We start from the raw sequence: 21,987 nt of genomic DNA, 5'->3' as shown, positions 1-21,987 counted from the left end.
TCCAGGTATCGAGCGAAGTACCTGGGTAGCTGGCAATTGCGACTGGAGGCAAATAGATCGACTGAGAAGATGCCGAACCGACACTGGAGAAGATGGAAAATGGTCGGATGAAGTTTCCATTCTCCTGGAAAGACCTGTTGTCTGCTGAGCCAGTCTGTTGTCACATTCCAAATTCCTCTGAGATGTTCTGCTTTTAAGGATTGCAGATGTTGCTCTGCCCAGTCGAATATGAGGGAAGCTAGGTTCTGCAGAGGACGGGACCTGGTCCCCCCTTGTCTGTTTAAATGAGATTTGGCACACGTGTTGTCCGTTCGAATGAGAACATGGTCCAAGTGGAACAGAGACTGAAAATGGAGCAGAGCTAAGTGGACAGCCTTCAGTTCCAGCCAATTGATGCTCTGAGTCTGCTCTGCTGTGGTCCAAACCCCCTGAACGAACTGGGAGTTGCAGTGGGCTCCCCAGCCAAGGAGACTGGCATCTGTGGTGATAACAGTCCTGTGGGGTTCTCTGAACGGAGTGCCCTGGGTGAGATGTTGGACCCTCGTCCACCAGCGAAATGAAAGACGCAGTGCGGGGCTCAAGGGAATTGCTCGATGATTTAACCTGGCAATGTCCTGCTGAAACGGCAACAAAGCCCACTGGAGTTGGCGAGTATGAGCTCGAGCCCATGGCACAATATGGATGGTGGACACCAACATTCCGAGAGCCCTGGCTAGAAGCATGACATCTGCGGTTGCGTGGTGCATCAGAGACCGTGCGATGTCTGTGATAGCAGTTATGCGGTCTGGAGACAGGAACACCGTCGCCTGCAGGGTGTCCAACATCGCGCCTAGATGTTGTAGGCGTTGGGTTGGTTGGAGATGGCTTTTGTTGAAATTGACTAGCCAGCCGTAGGCCTGCAAGACATGGAGCGTGAGCGTTAGATGACAATGAGCCAGCTCCCTGGAACTCGCCCGTATTAAAAGATCGTCCAAGTAGGGGTAGATATGGACCCCTTGAAGCCGGAGGTAAGCCACTAGTATGAGTAGCACCTTGGTAAATACTCTCAGGGCAGATGAGAGGCTGAACGGCATTCGCTCGATATTTAAGATGCTGGGGGCCGAAAGCAAACCGAAGGAATTTTCTGTGGGTTATGCAAATAGGCACATGGAGATACGCTTCCTTTAGGTCGATAGAAGCCAGGAAGTCTCCTTCTTGAAGGCTTTCTGTAATGGAGTGGAGGGATTCCATTTTGAACCTGCGATACTTTATGAAACAGTTGATGAACTTGAGGTCCAACACTGCCCTCCATGACAGATCTCGTTTGGGCACAGCAAATAGGAGGGAGTACACCCCTTCCAACCTCTCTGTTGTAGGGACTGGCTCTATCGCCGCTGTGTCCAAGAGGTGATGTATGGCTGTCTGCATGATGCAGTGCCTGGCTGGTGCCCTGGGACAAGGGAAGGGATGAAATCTGACCGGAGGGATTGCCAAAAACTCTAGTGCATAGCCACAACAAAAAAGATCTCTGATCCAGGCGACCTGAGTCAGACGCAGCCAATGGTCTCCAAACAGAAGCAGTCTGCCCCCAACCGGTATCGCGTCAGTACTGTCTGTGCTAGCGAGACCCTCCTGTCAGGCCCAGGATGTGACTCAGGAACCAGACCAACGGCTGTAGTTAATTCGTGTTTTATTAGGGTAATGTCCAAACAAAGACTGCGTTTTCTCATGAAGCAATACAGGGATACAGGTCCTGCGGCATTGGGAGAAAGTTGACAGAGCAAGGGACTTCTTCCCGCCTGTTCTTTAAGAAGGGGCCAAACGGGCGTGCAATCTTTCGCTCCTCCTTAACTGCCCCTCAGGTACTGCCCCGCCTTCCCCCCCTTCTCTCCTGTCTTTTCAGCTGTCTGCGTGTGCGCGGTGAGGGGGGAAGCATCACCCCCTCCTCTTCTGAAGTTTCCAATTCCAGGATGGGGGATAGGGGAGGGGCTGATGGTAAACTGCCTCCCCGCTTTTCGGCTGTGAGCAGCCCTCCCTCTTTCCCCTCTTGCTCTGAGCCTGAAAGAGGGGGAGGCGTGAGAATGTCCAGGGAGGGCTCAGGCTCCCCGTTGCTAAGCGACCTTATCACTGGCAGTTCCTCTGTTTCGTCTTCGCTCCAAAGGGGGGAAGTTCCTCCCCCTTCCCTCTGCCATCCATCCGAATACTCTTCTCCCAACTCTCCGGGATCCAGCTCCCCGGGATTGGGACCCCAGCTCTGCCTTCCGACACCTTCCCTATATGAGGACGATGAGGTACCTCTGCGCCCCTGGTACTGACCTCTGCCTGGGAAACGTCTGTTCCAGACTCCCCTGGAGGGACAGAAATCATAGGGTCGGAAATCGCGGCCGCGTTCCTCGAAAGGGCTGGGTCGTGCGGTATGAGGTGAAACATCTGAAAGGCCTGCGATCAACATTCCTCACAGTGGCCAAGACAGGCTTTCGAGCATCCTTGGGGTCAACAAGCACTGCCTTTAGGGCTTCCTCGCCGAAGAGTAATGAGCCGGAATAAGGTGCCCTTGATAAATTAACTCTGGCTGTAGAGTCCGCTTGCCAGTGACGAAGCCAGAGGGTCCATCGAGCGACTACCTGAGCTGCCATAGCTCGTGCTCCCAGCTGATTTCATCCAAGGTGGCATTACCCACAAACGCCGCTGTCTTGCGCAATTTCATCAGTGACCTCCTCAGAGAGACAGGATCGGGATTAGGATCATCTAAGAGGTCATCCAACCACATCATCGCTGCCCTGGAAAAGATGGAAGCTGATGCAGAGGCTCGCATGGAGAAAGCGGTGGCCTCATGAGTCTTGCGTAAGGCAAAGTCCAGCCTCTGCTCAGTGGCGTCCTTTAAATGTGAATCTCCTTCCCTCGGCAAAAGGGATCTAGAGACTAGACTGGAGATCGGCTCATCTATGCCAGGGACGGCCAGTCTGCTTGTAAAGTCCGGAGCCAAAGAGTAAAGTCTATCCGCAAGGGCGTTAAAATGGCTTGTTTGTAATGGATGAGACCATTCGTCCTTGGCCAGCTTAGCAATAGGATCCGGCACAGGAAGGTAGTGCTCTGCTGGTGTGGGGGATTTCAAGACCCTGGCCCCTTTAATAGCGGGAGTGGCAGCTGCAGGTTGTGTAGATTGGAGACCAAGGGTGTTCAATACTCTGCGAGCAAGGGGTTGATAATCTAAGGCATCAAACAGGCAATAAGATGTATCCTCATGTTCCGACTGATCACTCCATTCGTCTCCTTCGGCTTGCACTGTAAATGGTGACTCCTCCCCGCAAGAAACGTCATCAACAAACCTGCCCCTGGCAATGTCAAAAGGATTTGGAGAGCATGATGGATCTGCCTCATTGCGTACATAGTGGTCCACACTGCGCTGAGGAATGGCGGGGACTTGTGATGGTGACTGTGTTCGAGTGAAGAACGACAGCATGTCTTGTAGTTGTGATATGAGACAGCTGCAGCCCCGGTGAGGTAGATGGTTGCGCTTGTAGAGGCAACGTTATGGACGGCTCAGCAGGCTGTGAAGATGAATAAGCCCTAGGTGGTAATACGGGAGGAGGGTGGCTGGCTGCTGGTTGGTCAGGAAACCCAGCAAAGTCCTCCTCGGAGGATGCAGTCGGAGAGTGAAATAGATTCGTTAACTGTCCCTGGCCCACCCCCTCAGAAACCGGAACAGAGACGTAGCGTGGCCGCTTGGTTGTGCTGTGGCTGGATAGATGTTTAGTTTTGGCAACCGCTTTGGTGTGCTTATGCTTGGCCGCCTTAGATTGTTTCGGCTTGGTTGCCTGAGTTGTCGCTGGCTGTTCCGCCATCATATATTTTCTAGGGGGTTCAGTACACGGCCACGGATGGGGCAGAATGTACAGACCCGAACAGGCTCAGTACACGGCCACGGATGGGGCAGAATGCACTGGCTCAGATGGCTAAGTACACGGCCACGGATGGGGCAGAATGTACAATTTCAACAGTGTTGGTACACGGCCACGGATGGGGCAGAATGTACAGTATCAACAGCCTTGGTACACGGCCACGGATGGGGCAGAATGTACAGATCAAACAGCCTTGGGTACACGGCCACGGATGGGGCAGAATGTACAGTTCCAGACAGCCTGAGTATACGCAGAATGTACAATTTCATACAGCCTTGGTACACGGCCACGGATGGGGCAGAATGCACAGTTCCAAACAGGCTTTGCACACGGCCATGGATGGGGCAGAATGCACAGTTCCAACTAGGCTGGATACACGAAACAGCTTCAATAGTCAGCTTCAGGCAGCAGTTTGTGTTGAAGAACTTATAGCAGGATTATAGAGGTTCTGCTCTGCAGCATACACACAGAAACTAACAGAAAAGGCAGAAACTGACAGAAAAGGCCTAGAACAGAATCCTTTACTATGGAATGGACCAAACAGAAAGGGCGGGAAAAAAGGGGGAGGAACAAAATGGCGCCCGCGAAAAGAGCGGGAAAATTGGCCAATCAGAAAGGCTTGGGGCGATGAAGAAGCAATGGCGGTCACAGGGGAGCACCAGCAAGCTCAAAAAACGGCCTAGAGCCGCGGGGCTGAGAAACACGATCATGGCTTAGAGAGCGAGCCAGATCTCTACAGCCGCGGGACAGACTCAGCAAGCGAGGGGAATAAGGAGCCGCAGCCACAGGCTCCGAAGGCAGTCGCGGCGAGATCTAAAATGCCGCAGAATGAGCCGGGGGAGGCGGGGCAGCCCAACCAGAAAGGGACACTGAAAGTAGAAAGAGCCGCAGCCGCAGGCTCTGGAGAAAAAACTAAGGGAGCTGCCGCGAAAATAGGCGGTGAGTTGAAAAAAGAGCGGCGGCGCAAGGCAGAGAGCTGCATCCGCAAGCTCCTGGATTAAGTCTGCATCCGCCGGCTGAGGAAGGGAGAACCGCAGCCGCAGTCTCCCAGAATCACCGTTCGGCTAGGCAGGGAGCTGCAGCCGCAAGCTCCTGGATTAAGTCTGCGTACGCCGACTGAGGAAGGGAGAACCGCAGTGGCGGTCTCCCAGAATCGCCGTTTGGCTAGGCAGGGAGCTGCAGCCGCAAGCTCCCGTAACAAGGCTGCGTCCGCCGCCTTAGGAAGGGAGAACCGCAGCCGCGGTCTCCCAGTAAATAGCTAGGGACTGAGGGAAAATAATAGACAAAAAGGGGATCCCCCTTAAGTACAAAGACAAACAAAGTACAGTCAGTCCCACAGACTCTAAAGTAAAAAACAGAAGGAAGGAAATAACGTGGAATACACACACAAAACCTCCACACCGTCACACAAATACACAAAAACTTATCTAGACGCTATATACCCAACTTGCACGGACGAAGGCAAGAATGAACTGGAGAGTGGGAGGGGCCTGACACCCCTAGTCTTGACTTCAAAAACATTCTTGCCTTCGGACGATAGGTGGAGCTATAACCCGCTTGATGGCAGTCCTCCTATGGAAAATGAATATATGAATGTTATTGCCTGCTATATTTGATGCAATAGTGAAGAGGTGTAATATAAAGGGTAAAGTTTTACCTGAAGCTTTGTTGCCTCTAAGCCTTCCAAAATTGCTTTTTTGAAGTCTTCCTGTTGCTCCTATAGAAGGTAGCAATAAAGGATTTTTTAAACTTGTTAGCACTGAAGTGGCTTTATTAAGTCTTATGCATTCTGTTCACTTGAGATTCAGAAACAAGATATAAGGGGGAAAAACATTTTCCTACAAGCGATATCCCAGGGCTCTTACTTCAAACTGAAGCACTTCAAAATCAGCACTTGCAGATTTTAGTCCAAATCTAAAGGTTTCTTAATTGTTCTGCATACATATGCACAAGACTGTACAAAATAATGCTTCAGAGAACGGGGCAGGATATTAGAAGCTCCAGGTGCACAGTGGGATTGCATCTAAAGTCTCTGGATTCACTCTATCATGAAGTTAAAACTGAGTACAGCATTGGTGCTCCCCAACACGTTGTGCTTCCCAACATGTTGTGCTTCCAAGTAAGCTGAAACATAAGCAAGTAAGTTGAAACATAAGAACTGCCTTATACAAACAATTTGTCAATCTAACCCAGTCTCGCCTACTATGACTGACAGCAGTCTCATAGAATCATAGACTAGTAGAGTTGGAAGGGGCCTTTAAGGCCATCAAGTCCAAGCCCCTGCTCAATGCAGGAATCCAAATCAAAGCATTCCCGACAGGTGGCTGTCCAGCTGCCTCTTGAACACTTCCACTGTTGGGAGAGCCCACTACCTCTCTAGGTAATTGGTTCCATTGTCGTATGGCTCTAACAGTTAGGAGGTTTTTCCTGATGTCCAGTCGAAATCTGGCTTCCTGCAACTTGAGCCCATTATTCCGTGTCCTGCACTCTCCAGGATCTCAGGCAGAATCTCCTATTGCCTGCTCCCTGATCACTTCAAATTTGAGATTATGAGGACAGAGCCTGGGTGGGGCCTTTTCCATACAAAGCATATGCTCTACCGCTGAGCTATGGTCCCTTCTCAAAGTTTCAACAAGCCTCTGAACCTGGGACTACTCAACTGGCAGCTCAAACTTTCAGCTGCATCATGCTCCTGCTGCTTAGTTAAGCCCATTGAAATGCTTCTGCAGGGTGACAGTGAGTGCACGTGTTTGACATTTTGAGTGTAAGTCAACTTCCCACATCAACTTTGGTTTGGCATCTCTGGCTCTCTGGACTCTCCCCCAGCCCTCCCCCCCCTGCCCTGCTCTGTGCCCTCTAGTGATTTTATCTGGCCAGAATGCGACCTTGAACTGTGATAATACCTCTTGCTCACTTGGATGGAGAGTAGTGTCAGGCCACACCTACTTTTGCCACACCCACCACTGACATGTGACGCCTGGAAAGTTGCCTATGAGGGAATATGGCTCTCAGGTTCCACACCCCTGGGCTTAGGATGCTGCTCAAACTTCCACAGCGATCTCCTTCTTACCTCAATAGTATCACTTTTTTCTTTACTCTTAACCACAGCGTCTTTAAATCGTTGCAATTCCATGCTGTCTCTGTGACCTTTGGCACCACCATTTGTAGAAAAATAAAATTACAGATTTAGGGGCAAGCACCAAACAGATGTAAATTTTATCAAAATGCTGCTAGGATTAAAAAAGTACATGGAAGGATATTTGACCATTTTAACGGTCGATTTAGAAACTATTGCTTTTCCTACGTAAAAGTATACATTCTTATCGTCATTATGATGACACAGTAACACAGAGTGCGGATAAAACGCTAAATGGTAACTACAAGCAGAAAAACAACAGTTCAATACAATATATTTTTAAAATATAAACTTCATCCTTAAATAAAATATAAGAAAAACTAAACAACTCCATGCACGTGGGTGTTTTCTTTCACACCATCTCCCTAACCCTTTCAACATAATAATCCTATGCTGTTGTTCAGAATGCCCATGCAGTGGGGGACTGCGATTGCGATGGCCTGACTTTCCCCCTACCTGCCACCTGTGCAGTGGGATACGTTTGCATAGAAGCATTCACACACAGAGGCCAAACTCTATAGGCCTGAATCACAGGATCTGTTTATCACACAGAACTGAGGTGTACAGATCATGCAGTTCAGTCTTAGGCACATGGTCTTTCCACATGTAGGGCCCTATGCAAATGTGAAACCAGTGAGTGAGTGGAAGTAGGTAGGGACTGAGCACAGTGGTCACTGAGATCCTTCACTGCATATATGCTGAATGTCTCCACAAGGCCATTCCTTCCCTGCGTCCAAAATTCTGCAAGACTGAACATTAAGGATGAAGATTACATTGTAAATGGGAAGGTACCCCAAGACTAAACTGTCTGCCCTGGTATAATAAGTATGAGTATTCAGCTCTCTGATCAGTGAACGCTAGGCTATACAGTCTGACCTTGAACTCTTTGTATCTAGCTTGGCCTCTCTTCTTAAATTAAAAGCATACATTTACATTGGATTACAGTTACAACATTCATAAACATGAGGGTAGGGAACTCACCCATTAAACGCACAAAGGTGTTTGCGCAAAGGCGCAAACATGCATTTGCTTAGGGCAACAAAATGTACTGGTACCTTAAATAGTCCAGCAAAATTTAGTTAAAAATCTGTCAATAATGAAGTCCATTCAGGATAGACTTGGGCCCTAAGCAGAAATGACTCAACAGGCAATAGGGAGCAGGACTGCAGTCACATGCATGCACAATCCCCAGATTACATTTCTATATCACCCTTCCTTCCAAAGGAGTCCAGGGCAGATGTCATATTTGAATAGGGGATTACATGCTTATTGCTCAACACACCTTTGTGCAATTGTGCATGGTGCACGTCAGCAGTCTACATGCTTAAAGCTCTATTTGAAGAAGGCTTTCATTACACAGGCAGCAGGGGTCCCAGAAGTAAAAGCAGGTAGGCATGATCATGATCTACCGACAAATTGGCTCTACACGGTTAAAAACATATTTGGACTAGTTTGAAAGGAGTTTTCTTGTTATACTGACAGATTTAAACAAAATGTGACCACAATTTTTTTTTTAATTACTGTTAACAGTTCGTTTTGCAAGTTAAACATCCATGGTCACTTGGAGCCACTGAGACAAAACACACACACAACCTTTTACCCTAAAAACTGTCTACATTAAACTCCACGTATTTTGTTAGTACACCTCTCTTCCCAATGTTTTAACAAAGAGAAAATCTGCCACTGTTTTGCACATTTTTTTCAGTTGAAGTAGCACTTGAGTATACAACAGAATCAACACCGAAACGACAAATGTTTGATTTAAATGAACCCATTTCCCCAAAATTACAAAGCTAATGAAAACAGTGGTAGATAATAGACAGAGCAGTATTTAGAATTATAGTGCAGTAGACTCCGAGTTATCCGGACAGATGCCATAAATTCACTGTCTGTTACAAATAAATAATCTTAGTTTCTTCAAGGAATAGACAATATTTTTGTACAGACTACTACATCAAAAGGGAAATGCTTTCAAAATCATAAAGCAGGACTCCTTTAATTAGAAGCACTGACCAGCAGTTTATAGTGACAATTAAAATCTCTTAATTAACAAGTGTATGTCTGAAAAATATTGTCCACAATTCGAAGTGATAAAAAGAAATTACACTTTTACAAAGATAAAACCATTTTGAAAGTTTGAGAAAGAGGTTAAAAGCAAAGTGCACCATAGTACCACAAGGTCACCTGCAACCAATTTTCACCAAAAGTACCATACAATTCTTGATAAATCAAACCTTGAGATTTAGATTTGATCCATAGTTTCTGGAGATGTAAAATGGCATTGGAACTTAAACTGTGGTCCTTCTGTGCTCTTTCCGGAATGCTTCTAATGAGTTCTTCAATACTCAGTGTCCTGTTCGTATCATGACTTGTGTCACTTCTGGCCTTATTAGCAGATGGCCATTGTAATTTATTTTTTGCATTCTTCTGCACCAACATGGAAGACGACTGGGGATTCCACTTGTTTGTGTAGTTCTCAGCACTAGTATAACTTTCATCATGAATGAATCCATTATTGAAGTATCCTCCAGCTTCATCGCAAGGTTGGGGGGTGGCAGCAAGAGAAACAGAGCCAGAAGAAGGAGAATCATGGCAACCAACAGCAACTTTCAGAAGTACAGATTTTAGTTCGTTATACTTACCCACAAATGCACCGAATTCAACAGCATTCTCTCCATCAGCAGCCTGAAGGACTACAACTTGGTTATCCTTTGTGGTACTTTCTAACTGGCTTTTACAACTGGGCTGAGAAGGAGTGCTAACAAAAAATTTAGCTGTTGGAGATGTTATATGTGGCATGCTGTTTAACGAAGTGCCTGGCTTTTTATTTTTATGACTGCATTTTGATATGTCTGTACCCTGTACTCTTTGACGAAGTTCTGGGGGAGAAAGAGCTCTTGGAATTAAGGCACTGCCTGAGGAACCTGCCTCTGGAAAGTTGAATTCATCCCTCTTGGGGAACCCAGTCATCTTATGTCCAGAATCTCTTTCATCTTGCATAGAAATGTTGCACAGTACAGCATTATTACTTTCAAGGCCTCCATGGGGAAAAGAAGAACCAAATACATTGCCAATACTGTGCTTTCTCCACATGGAAGATCTTAAAGGACCATCATCAATGAGGTTCTGTGCCAAATGCTTTGAAATACTCAGTTCCCGTGTAATTTCATTATGAACCTTGCTAGCTTCTGAAGCCTTCTGAGCAGTTAAGGTTTTCAAAGTATCCACCGTAAGAGCAGAGAGGTCCTGTAAGTGGCCAATCTGTGTATCCAGAGAGTGCAATGAACGCTTGATATAGTTGACTCTGTCACCAACTTCCTTGATTTGGATGCACATCTGCTCAACGCTGGAGGGGGATGGGGGAAAGATACCAAAAGGAGAAAAGAAAAACAGACTTCTTTTCACTGAATGGCAGAAATTCTCAAAATGCAAGAACACTGCAAGAACGCCATGAGAAAAAATTACAGCTCTGTGAGCATAAAGAAGCCACCCACAGAGAAGGCTGCCTGCCTCATTTTTGCCCGACTCTCTGCTCTGGTCTTACTTACTTCCAAATCAATCCAGCGGGAGGGTGACAGCTGTGTTGTGATCCTGCACCAGGTATGATTGAATCCCTGAACGAATCTCAAAGACTGCTCACAGCATGAATCACCAAGATTTGTCCTGTGGTTTAAAACTCATGGTTTGCCTGGGAAAGCTAAACCATAAGCCCATGTTCAGATGACATGCTAAGCCAAACTATGGATTAGCTCAGCAGTTTAGTACTGGGAAGGAAGAGAGTGGCCACAATTTCCTCTCTATGAACTCATGCATTCTGCACTAACCCATGGTTTGGCTTTGCAGAGAGAGATGCTAGATGAGGATAAGTGTTCATTTGTCTGACAAAGTGTGCTCTAGTCCATGAAAGCTTGTGCCACAAAACTATGGCTCATTTCAGACAATTCTCCATGTGGCCCCTTGTGTTGCTTTAGCTGCTAACAGACTAAAACAGCTGCTGCTCTGGAATTAAATAATTTTCATGGACCCTGGGAACTCAAAGCCTGCATGTTCAAACTGGCAGCAGTACTGACAGTCAACATCTACTACAATAAATCTAAACAACGATTTGATTTAAAAGTAACTAAAAATGTGCAAGAACTATTCAATTAAGTGTTTCAACCACTCCTCAAAACTGAAAATAAATTGATGCAATTTTTAGAAGGTCCCACATTGACTATAAACACAAAGTTTAAAATATTTATTCATTAATATTTTCTACCGTTCAGAGGTTACTCTAATTCTTTCTTCACTTCCAGAATGGAATTTGTCATCTTTTTCATTGAAGTACATCTCAACACATAACTCTTCAAAATCATGAAGTTTCTTTTGATCTTCTTCTGTTAGAAACAGTTCTAGAGAATGAAAGAGATAACCTATTTTAAAAGCCTGCCAATGGATTGCCATAAAGAAGACGACAGGGTAAAGTCTCCTTTCCATGAATGGGAAGTAAATAAATGGAATTAAACCAGAACTAAAGCAGATTAACGGCATCACAGAAGTGCATACAAAAAGAAAGGAAACACACACACAAGTGTTACAAGATGATGCTTTGGCTGTGACAGAAAATCCAAATAGCATCCCCATGTAAAACTATACATGGGAAAAAACTTGTGTAGGATCTATAAGCAAGAAATGTGGCGTGCCTCTAGTGTGCTTTAAGGAATATATTCAGTACCACATATCTGCAGGTCCACACACTCTCAACTTCAACCTATTTTCATTTTTTTAAAAAAATACTACACATTTCTGTAGGAAAAAACCCAAGGCAACTGATAGTAAAAATAAAGGAAATGAGTATTCCCTTAATCACAGATCTCAAATGTTGGATAACGTATATCTGCTTTTTCAACTTCCTCCAGCTGAGTGTACTAGAATCCAATGCACCCTGAGAATGAAATTTCTTCCAAAAACAGTTGTTTGTTGGGTTGTTTTAATATACCAGTCACATACTTTTGAAGTAAAGAGAGAGGCTGTTGAGCAATGTATTACACACAAATGACAAAACACTATTTCCCCAAACATTTATGGCTCTGAAAAGCTATTAGTCAGGGGTGGGGAACCTCTAGCCAGCAGGCCTAACGAGGCCCAGTATGTGTCCCAGTTCAGCCCATGAGGTCGTTTTTCCCAAACCACGCCCACCCGCCCCACACCTGACATATGCAGCAGGTGAAAACGCAGCTACCAGGGAACAATTGGGAGCTTTAAAGCGTTCCAGATTGTTCTTGCCAAGGGAGTCTTGCTATTGGTGCCAATCAGCTGATCTGTGGTGACAGCATATCTGCAGCAATTGGCTACACTACAGAGTTCCCCACTGAGAACCCCAATATGTAATCTGCACTTACAACAAGCCCCAGAGTGGGTCCTGCAGTAAGCTCAAGTATCCAACTTGAACTGAAGGCAGTAGTGCAAAAGCTCTCCCTATGCAGATGTGGTTTGTTTTGTTTCGGGTCACCCAATGTCACTGTGACATCAGTGAGAGGTGTCGCCCAACTGTCAAAATGGCCCATGGAGGGTTAAGAAGCTGTTCCCCACTCTTGCTCTTAAATGTTCCAACAGGCAATGTGTGCCCTTCTCTCTCAATAATCTAGTTCTTACCCGTACCAGTTCCAAGTGCAGGTACAGGCTCCCATGACCGAATGCTCCTTCATATAAAAAGAAATTCCCTGCAAATAGACAACTAGCATATCATATTCTTCCCAATATTCTAGCTTTCAATATGTTAGGATTTTTTTGTATGGAAGGGAACACTGGGATAGCATCATGGTGATGGCAACAGCAAATCTCTACCCACCACCTCCTTTGTTTAGCCTTTTAAGAAAGCCACTTATGGTGGCAGCAGGACTTTTCTTTTTCAATGTTTTTCTGAAGTGTGGTGGATGGAGATCAACAACCTGCTGCTATCCCAAGGCCTCTTAAGCATCTCATTCCCCCAATCCCCGAAACAAGACAAGGCATTCTGTCCCAAAACCAACCCCAAACCGCTGAGCTTCCACTCCCTTTCTGCCACTTACAAATGGGATAGTGAATTGAAGGGCAAGGGTGGGATTTTTGGTAGGCCCTAAACATAAATCGGGCTCCTCTTATACCATCAATACCTGGATTTTACATAATACAAAGAATGACCCAACACTGCACGTTTTTGTGGGTTCTTACTTGGCCCATCAGAAGTTTTGTCTTTCTTTCTTTGCTTGCATACACAGCAGAACAGGGAAGCCATATGACTGAGAATGATAAGAGGAGGTGGCAGGATAGGCTTCTCGTGATATGCCATAACGAAATGATAACGCTGGTATTTCCATACAATGTTGGAAATTGCTTTCACTTGCAAATATACATTGCTAAAAAAAGAAGAGAACAAGGTGTGCAAGCTTTTTATTATGATAAATATATCTTAGAGACTGGCAACAATTCTTTTGTATTCTGATCTACACAAATACTGGAAGAGTCCAAACAAACAGCAGGGCTTCTATCACATAGCAGTATGATCACCAACCTCCCTTTTAAACCATCTAACTATCATGTGAAATACATACTTGAAAAAGGCGATGAGAAGATTGACCATAATAATGTACTGTACGAAAAGGTAGACGGATTGAAGAAATGGTGTCAGCCACGCTCCCATCACACAGAGAGATTTCACCTGAGAATCATTTGCACATGCTTTATGGATCAGAAAAGAAAAAGAAAATGTTACGGTTTCACTATTACTTGCAGATATAAAGAGCTTTGTTTCACATTTCAACAAAATATTATCCTCTGTAATTTTTGAACAAGCAACAAGTAGCAGCTGCTGCACAGCTTAGCCCTAAACTCAAAAGCACTGGAATAACAGGACTGTTTGCATACAGGTGTATTAAACACACAAACCTCCACCCTCAGCCAATGAGACGTTTAAAATTAGTTATAAGCTGTATTTCAGATCAAGCCTTTCTAAATGAAAAACAAAAAACTTTTTTTAAAAAAGCTGCACCATATTTATTGTGTATCTCACCATATTCATTAACTGTATATCACTGTGTTTTATATCAAAAGAATTTTGCTCTCAGAGTTTTGAACAAATATATCTAAAGCACGGTGGATGAAAAATTAAATTTGTAAAAGAATCAAATTAGATTTTAAATTGTTTAAATGTTTATTTCAAGTGTTTTTAAATAAGCTGGTTTTAAAGAGTATCTAAATGTAATATAAATCTATTAAAGTCTGCATAAATAATCTCTTAATTTTTATTTATTTAGTTTATTTGTTTTGAAAGATTTATAAATAAATCACTAAACTCTAAGTGGTGCACACAATAAAATGATAGACAAAACACAGCTAAACACCACAAAACTTACCAATAAAACAGATCAAATCAGTCAAAATGCTAAGAACATATATAGATAGCTAAATTAAACTTTCCATCTCCACACTCTGCAGTGACAATGAAAATTGCCCATCGTGCTAACACATGCAAAACAAAGAATAAATATTCCCTACCCCTACCATCAATTTCATATGCGTAAACTTCACCAAAAATCATCCAGTAGGGCTGAAAAACAATATCTCTTGCTAAAAGCCAAGACGGTTCTTCATGAGGATAAAGTATTGCCTTCCTGGGAACTCCAAAACTAAGCAGAACAAGCGCCATGATCACTACAATGTAAAACATGTTGGCCACCTGTTAAAAACAGAGTTAGAGACAGTTAAAAAGTTTTGGGGTGGAATCCAAAGGCATCTATCCACCAGCACAACGGATTCCCCATCCCGCCCCCCCTGCCCCCCACAGGTCCACACAGTTGGAAGTCCACTCATCCAAAGCTGGATGTTGCTCTAGGAGAACACTTTCTCTAACATCCTACTCAACTGATCAGGTTTGCTCAAGCCATACATGACACCAAAAACACAAGAGGTTTACGGTAGCATTCAGTAGCTGAGTATCATGAGCACAGCTAGGTCTCTCTCAGCTCCCTATCTGCTATGGAACAGGTTATGCTCATGCAACTTTTGACTTCTGCAGCAGACAAGAAGCCAAAGAATCAGTTTGTTAGAGTGCATGATACTAGATTTTAAACTGAAGTTTCTAACTGGGGTCCCCACCTTGATGTTTGGAATTCTCTCTCCCCATCAGGCTCAATCCACACTGAAATGAACATAATCTATGCACAGCTGAGCATCTGCACAGCTCCCATTCATTTCAACAGAACATGAGTAGGAATACTTTACAGAGCTGGCAAAGCAGTCCAGTCTCTGGAACACTTCACTAACTGTGCTCACTTGAGGTGTTTAAAAAAGTCATCTGTCCATCTATTTGTGGAAGGTACAGTTTGTACTTACCGTAAACTGTGTTTCTTCATGGATGACAAGAGGTCTCCACATGGGTACTATAGCTCCCCCTACAGCTCGAAGACAGGAAATGCTTCAAGAAATGTTTTTTGCTCCTCCCTTCCTGCTGAGGCTGTTTTTGTTCTTGTAAAGCTCTGCCAACAGCCTCAGCTCATCATAGAATATATATCATATCGAAAAAACACAATAGGTGTAAGAACATGGAAACAGTTAACCAGTCTGGGAAAGTCCCAGAAATGTGTGTAGTCGTGGCACCCCATAATATTGTCCCATATAGTCAGCCAGGTTAGGGAGGGCCGTGGAGACCTCTTGTCATCCATGAAGAAACACCGTTTACGGTAAGTACAAATTGTACCTTCTCTCATGGATGACAGAGGTCTCCACGTGGGACGTACTAAAGCTACGACCTAGGGTGGGTCAGGTGGAGGCAGGACCTGTTGGACAACTCTGCGACCAAATGAAGCCTCCGCTGATGCATATAGATCAATTTTGTAATGCCGAGTAAAGGTAGACGGGGATGACCAGGTGGCTGCCCTATGAAGTTCTTCTATGGAGAAGGTCGCCGAAGTAGCGGCTGATCTGGTGGAATGAGCCGTAAGGTTCAGTGGAGAAGGCCGGTGCAGAACTTCGTATGCTAGAGATATACACGCTCTAATCCACCTAGCCAAGGTATTTCATGAGACTTTGTTTCCTAAACTAGGCGGATGGAATGATACAAACAAGGAATCACATTTACGAAAGGACACAGTTCTAGAAAGGTAGACTTTCAGAGCATGTCTAACATCTAAGGAGTGCCACGCTTTTTCTCTGGGATGAGAGGGATTAGGACAAAAGGAAGGTAGGATTATTTCCTGCTGCCTATGGAATGGTGAGTTCACTTTGGGAACAAAGGCTGGGTTAGTTCGTAGCACCACTTTATCTTTATGGAAAGTACACAGATGTTTTTGTATTGAGAGGGCTTGCAGTTTAGATACTCTGCAAGCCGAGGTGATAGCTAAGAGGAATATCAATTTGAAAGACAGGACCCTGAGAGGAACGGATGGAAGCGGCTTGAAGGGAGGTTTCTGAAGAGCGCTGAGGACGGTATGCAGGCTCCATGATGGAAATCTATGCAGTACTGGAGGACTTAAGTCAACAGCTCCTCGCAGGAACTTTTTGAGAAGAGGATGTGCAGCCAGAGGAGTATTGCTGGTAGGTAGCAGGATGAATGAGAGAGCCGATGTTTGTCGTTTTAAAGTATTTGGCCGCATGCCCTTTTTCAGACCATCTTGCAAGAATTGCAGAACTTGAGCGACCACTGCTGACTCTGGAGAGACAGTTTGTGTGGCGCACCAGGAGGAGAAAGGTTACCATGTAGATTGATAGCTTTTAATGGTGGAAGGGCGTCTCGCTGACAGGATGGTATTCACCACTTCAGAGGAGAATCCTAACACTAACAGCCTATTGCGCTTAATCTCCATGCGGTTAGTCTGAGCCACTGTGGGTCCGGGTATAGGAGAGGACCCTGATGAAGCAGGTCGTGTCATGCCGGTAGATGAAGCGACGGGCCTTATGCCAGGCGAACTATGTCAGAGAACCAGGGGCATCTCGGCCAATAGGGGGCCACGAGGACCACATGAGCTGCTTCTGTTCTGATTTTCTTCAGTACTCTGGACAATAAGGGAGTCAGTGGGAAGGCGTAGAGGAGGCCTTTTGGTCAACTTACTGCCAGAGCATCTTGTCCTTCTGATCCGCCACTCCTGAATCGGGAGAAGAATCTCTTTGTCTGGTAATTGTCGTCCGAAGCAAATAGGTCTACTTGGAAGTTGCCGAACTTCACTTGGCGAGACTGGAATACTTCCATATTCAGAGCCCACTCGCCTGGGAAGAGCTGCTGTCTGCTCAGCCAATCCGCTGTTATGTTCAGGCGACCCTGGATGTACTCTGCTGAAATTGAGGACAGGTGTCTTTCTGCCCACAGTAGCATTGAGGTAGCCTCTAGGTTCAGAGTCCTTGAGTGGGTACCTCTTTGTTTAATCAGGTAAGCACGAGTCGACGTGTTGTCGGTGCAAATGAGGACGTCTGGAAAGGTGAGGATTGGCGCGAAGCGCCGAAGAGCTAGGTGTGCTACCCTTAACTCTAACCAGTTGATGTTTCTGGTTGCCTCTGCTGTCGACCAGCATTCTTGAACATATTGCCCTTGCCAGTGCACTCCCCAACCATGGAGGCTGGCGTCGGTGGTGATGACTGTTCAGGGAGGATCCTGTAGTGGGACTCCTTTCGACAGGTTCCGTATTTCCGACCACCAGGTGAGGGAGCGTTTGACCGGAGATGGAAGGAGAACATGACAATGGTTGCGTAGTGCAATGTCTGATTGGAACTGAAGTAAAAAGGTTTGAAGTGGGCGGGAGTGCAGGTGCGCCCAGGGAGTGATCCTTATTGCTGATGCCATCATGCCCAGAAGTTTGGCAAGCAACATCACGTCTGGGGATCGAAGTTGGGACAAAGTAGTTGCTAGTGAGGCAATGTTCTGGACCCTCTGTGGCGACAGGGAAATGAGCTGTTGAGCCCTGTCTATAGTCGCCCCAAGGTGGAGCAGCTGCTGAGAAGGCCATAGATGGCTCTTTTGGGAATTAATGAGAAAGCCGTGACCTTGCAAGAAGTCTAGTAAAACGTGGACGTCCTGTTGGGCTTGATGGAAGGAATTGGACCGGATGAGGAGGTTGTCTAAATATGGGTATATGTGGAATCCTTGCATGAAGACCCGCTACTAATGTCACCATGACCTTGGTGAATAGGCGTGGAGCCGAAGCCAGACCAAAGGGAAGGGCCCTGTATTGAAAGTGGTGGCTGTTGTAATAGAAGCAGAGTAATCACCTGTGAGATGGGAATATGGGGATGTGCAGGTAGGCCTCTTTTAAATCTACTGAAGCTAGAAAGTCCCGTGGAAGAAGAGCTTCTCTGATGGACGTAAGGGTCTCCATCCTGAAGGTTCTCTGGGTCACAAATTGATTTAAGAATTTGCAGTCGAGTACCCTGCGCCAGTATCCACTCTTTTTCCTGACCAAGAAGATGGAGTAAAGACCTGAGAAAACCTCTCCTGATGGTACTTCTTCTATGGCAGAGATATCCAACAGGTGATGAATCTCGCCTAATATTGCTTGGTGTTTTTTGATGGAAGTGGCTAAGGGAGAGGGAAGGAATCTGGTGGGCGGGTACTCTGTAAGTTCTATCCAGTACCCCTCCTTGACGATGGTGAGTACCCACTTGTCCTGGGTCGTGTGTTGCCAACGGGAAGCAAAGTGGGTTAGTCAACCTTCTACTTGTGGTGTCGGTGGTGAGTCAGAAGCATTGTTGGTTCTGACATCCTTGTCTAGTTTGGTCGGGGGAGGGCCTGGAAGAAGGGGTCTGAGACTTCTGTGGAAATCTCTGCCTGGTCCAGTAGGAGCGCCCGCTTTTGAAGTCACATGCCCTGGTGGTGAGCCTGGAGCCACGAAAGGACTGGAAAAGGTAAGAAGAAGAGGCAGAACACTTAAAACTGCGCCTATCCTCTCGCTTTTGGGATGGCATCACTTTCTTTTTATTCTGGTCTCTATGAGGACTTCCTTGAGTGCCTCATTGCCAAAGAGCTTGGTACCTGAGAAGGGGACAGAAGGTAGGCTGGCATGTGAAGCTGCATCCACATCCCAGTGGTTAAGCCGGATATGTCTTCTAGCTACAACTGCTGCTGCCATTGCTCTGCAGGAAAATTGGGCAGAGTCCATAGTGGCATCTGGTATGAATGCCAAACATCTAGATACCTTGAGTAGAGTCTTTCTAAGTCTCGCTGGGTCTCTATGAACATCGTCAAGCAGGTCTTCAGTCCGTAACAGCGCTGCTCTGGCAAATACAGAAGCCGAAGTAGAGGCTCTTATTGAGAGCACATTAGCTTCATGAGAGCGCTTCAGAGCTGCATCAGATTTGCGCTCAATGGGGTCCTTTAACTGAGCATCTCCGTCCCGCAGCAAGAGGGCATGGGAGAGTAGAGCGGAAATGGGCCCGTCCGCAGCTGGAATGCGAGGCTGGTTCATAACGTCAGCATCTAGGACATAAAACTCATTGGCATAGTTAGTACCTTTTCTGCATTGGAGAGGCAAGTCCCATTCTAACTTCATAATATTTTTAAAAGAGGTGGGCAAAGGCATGCACCTAGTGGAAGGCTTAGGGACGGGGAGCACCAGAGAGCTCTTAGATAAGGGCTCCTGTTGTTTCTGCATCACATTTAAGTCCAAAGCTGCCACTACTTCACAGAAAAGAGGGGCAAAATGAGCTTCTACAAATAATCTAGCAGACTCAGTGTCATCCATATCTGAGCCTTCGCTCCATTCCCCGTCTTCAACATCAGGATCTCTGTCGTCAGACTGGCCTGCGTCTAAAGAGAGGCCTTGCTGAGTGCTGTGGCCTCTAGCAACAGCATGTGGGGAGGGTGAAGGTACCCTATCAAGATGTGGATACGCAATTGAGGGCCTTTTGGAGGGTGGGGGTGGTACGTCTGCATTATCCCATATGGAGGGAGAATGCCTTTTGGATGCCCTGCCGCTTGCTAATTCATAACAAGCTCCCCAATCATGGCCTCCTTAAGCTGTTGCAATACAGCGGGAGATAGCAGATCAGATAGGGACAACTGTGGTTGTTGAGGCATTGCATTAGAACCAGGCTGGAATGGGGGGGGGGTAATCTGCATGCATTGAACTGGGGAATCGTACCTCCTTTGCTCCTCATCTTCAGATAAAAGATGTTCCAGTTCCCTAGGCACAATAGGAACAAGGCGGGGGACTTCTGGGGAGCACGTAGGCCATGTTGCCGAGAGGACCGCAGTGCTATTCTCAGGCAGGAGTAAAGGCAAGTGATGGGAAGCATCCGCTTTAATAAGTGCCCTTTTTTGTTGTAGCGCAGGAGCAGCCTGAAAAGCAGCGGGCGAGTGCCGATCCAAAATGGCGGCCGCCTCGTGTTTGTCAGACAAAATGGCGGGTGCCACATCGCAAGCGGCTGAAAACAGCTCTGCTAAAAGCCCCTGCAGTAAGGAAGTAAGTGGAGGGGACTCACTGGCTCTGGCAAGCTTGCGGGGAGCGATGGAGTCCATCCGAGAAGAGGTGCCCTCAAGAGGGTCGTCTCCTCCAATAAGCAGCTGCTGCTGAACATTGGCGGGAATCTGGGGCGGGTGGGAGCTGACTGCAGCCGAGGCTGAGTACTGCCCTGCCTTTTTTGAATATTTTTTCTTCTTCAAAGAGTAAAATGCCGTCTTCCATGCTTGTAGGGAGCGGAAGGCAGAAGAAATGAAAGTGAAACTAGAAGGACAGAGAACTAAAGGTAAGTAATATAGATAGATAGATATAATGATTATAAAACAAGTAGAAAAATAGATAGCTGGAAGATAGGCCGAAAAAACCCGGAATATAGGCAAAAGGGAGGAGAGAAGCTAGGCCAGAAAGAAAGACAGCCAGAAAGGGTGTGCTCCGAGCTGAGACAGGAAAGAAAACTGAGCCTCAGCAGGAAGGGAGGAGCAAAAAACATTTCCTGAAGCATTTCCAGTCTTCGAGCTGTAGGGGGAGCTATAGTACCCACGTGGAGACCTCTGTCATCCATGAGAGAATACCCATTTCACACAACGGTAAAATATAACACTTCTGCAAAGTTTTGATTAAAAATACAATAAATAAAAAACACACAACAAAATATTTTAATAATAATAAAAAAGCTTACCATTTTACCAATCATCATGACATAAGGTCCAGCATGTTGGTTTACAGCCAAAAAATCCAGTAATCTCACATACCAAAAGATTATATTCAGGCAGTAAATTAGCCTTCCAGCAACGAAAATATAATTTAACTTGTAAGTATCTTCACTGAAGCTCCCCTGTGCTCCAAATCTTAGTGCAAAACCAATGAAGAAAGTGATGATGGCTATTGTATCACTGACGTTGAAGTAATCGCTGAACCACACTTTAACTTTCTGACTAATCTTGCCAGCCTCTGACATAAAGATCTGCATTAAAAAAATAATGAGACATTGGGCACGGCCCATTTTGCCTTATGTCAAAGGCCATTTAAAGCCATGGTCACATAACAGTTATATATCTACGCTAGTGCAAAACATATTTAATGCAAATCATGAACAAGAGACTGAAGCCATGGCTTGAAGTGGTTTCATAAACTATGGTAATGAGGGACACGACCTTGCATTCATCATGGTTAAAGCTAATAAAAGAAGGGAGAAAAGTATCTGAACCAGAAAAAGCAGGGGGAAAGATCGTATGTTTCTGTGGCAGGCACCCAATTTACAAACCATGATTTGCAGGGGAATCAGTACTGCCATCAATACACTACTATGAGCTAGTTCCCATGTCACAGTAATGCCAGAGTCATAGCTTACCATGGCATGCAAACCAGCCCTGTAATAAAGTCAAAATACATGGAATTGAAATAATTCATATATTCTTTCCCTGTTGACCCCTGCCTGTTTTTATCCCCTTCCTCTGTTGCTGTCTTGTGCAAGCCCCTTGGGGTAAGGACCTGTCAAACCTGTTCAATGTGAAGCACCATGGCATTCTATAAAAAAAAAAATAATCTGCACAGGCCCATAGAGGTA

General features: G+C 45.7%; 1 protein-coding gene across 6 annotated transcripts in view; it reads right to left on the bottom strand.

Moving 5' to 3' along the window:
- The window catches only part of TRPM7 (transient receptor potential cation channel subfamily M member 7), a 95,886-nt gene that overhangs the window by 15,805 nt on the left and 58,094 nt on the right, over positions 1-21,987 (bottom strand). For 3 of the 6 annotated variants that reach the window (XM_061595872.1, XM_061595874.1, XM_061595877.1), the window contains 8 exons: positions 21,100-21,384; positions 14,539-14,713; positions 13,590-13,716; positions 13,210-13,394; positions 11,276-11,408; positions 9,252-10,363; positions 6,952-7,028; positions 5,539-5,598 (listed from right to left, as the gene is read on the bottom strand). In XM_061595872.1, the coding sequence (XP_061451856.1) occupies positions 5,539-5,598; positions 6,952-7,028; positions 9,252-10,363; positions 11,276-11,408; positions 13,210-13,394; positions 13,590-13,716; positions 14,539-14,713; positions 21,100-21,384 (2,154 nt within the window). Of the gene's footprint in view, positions 1-5,538; positions 5,599-6,951; positions 7,029-8,302; positions 8,440-9,251; positions 10,364-11,275; positions 11,409-13,209; positions 13,395-13,589; positions 13,717-14,538; positions 14,714-21,099; positions 21,385-21,987 lie in introns of those variants that run through there. The other 3 variants (XM_061595873.1, XM_061595876.1, XM_061595878.1) reach the window with 3 other exon arrangements.

The sequence above is a fragment of the Rhineura floridana genome, chromosome 14 (assembly GCF_030035675.1).
Source record: "Rhineura floridana isolate rRhiFlo1 chromosome 14, rRhiFlo1.hap2, whole genome shotgun sequence".
In the NCBI taxonomy this organism is placed as follows: domain Eukaryota; kingdom Metazoa; phylum Chordata; class Lepidosauria; order Squamata; family Rhineuridae; genus Rhineura; species Rhineura floridana.
The sequence above is the reverse complement of the archived record's forward strand: the minus strand, read 5'-3'. Positions and strand labels throughout refer to the sequence as shown.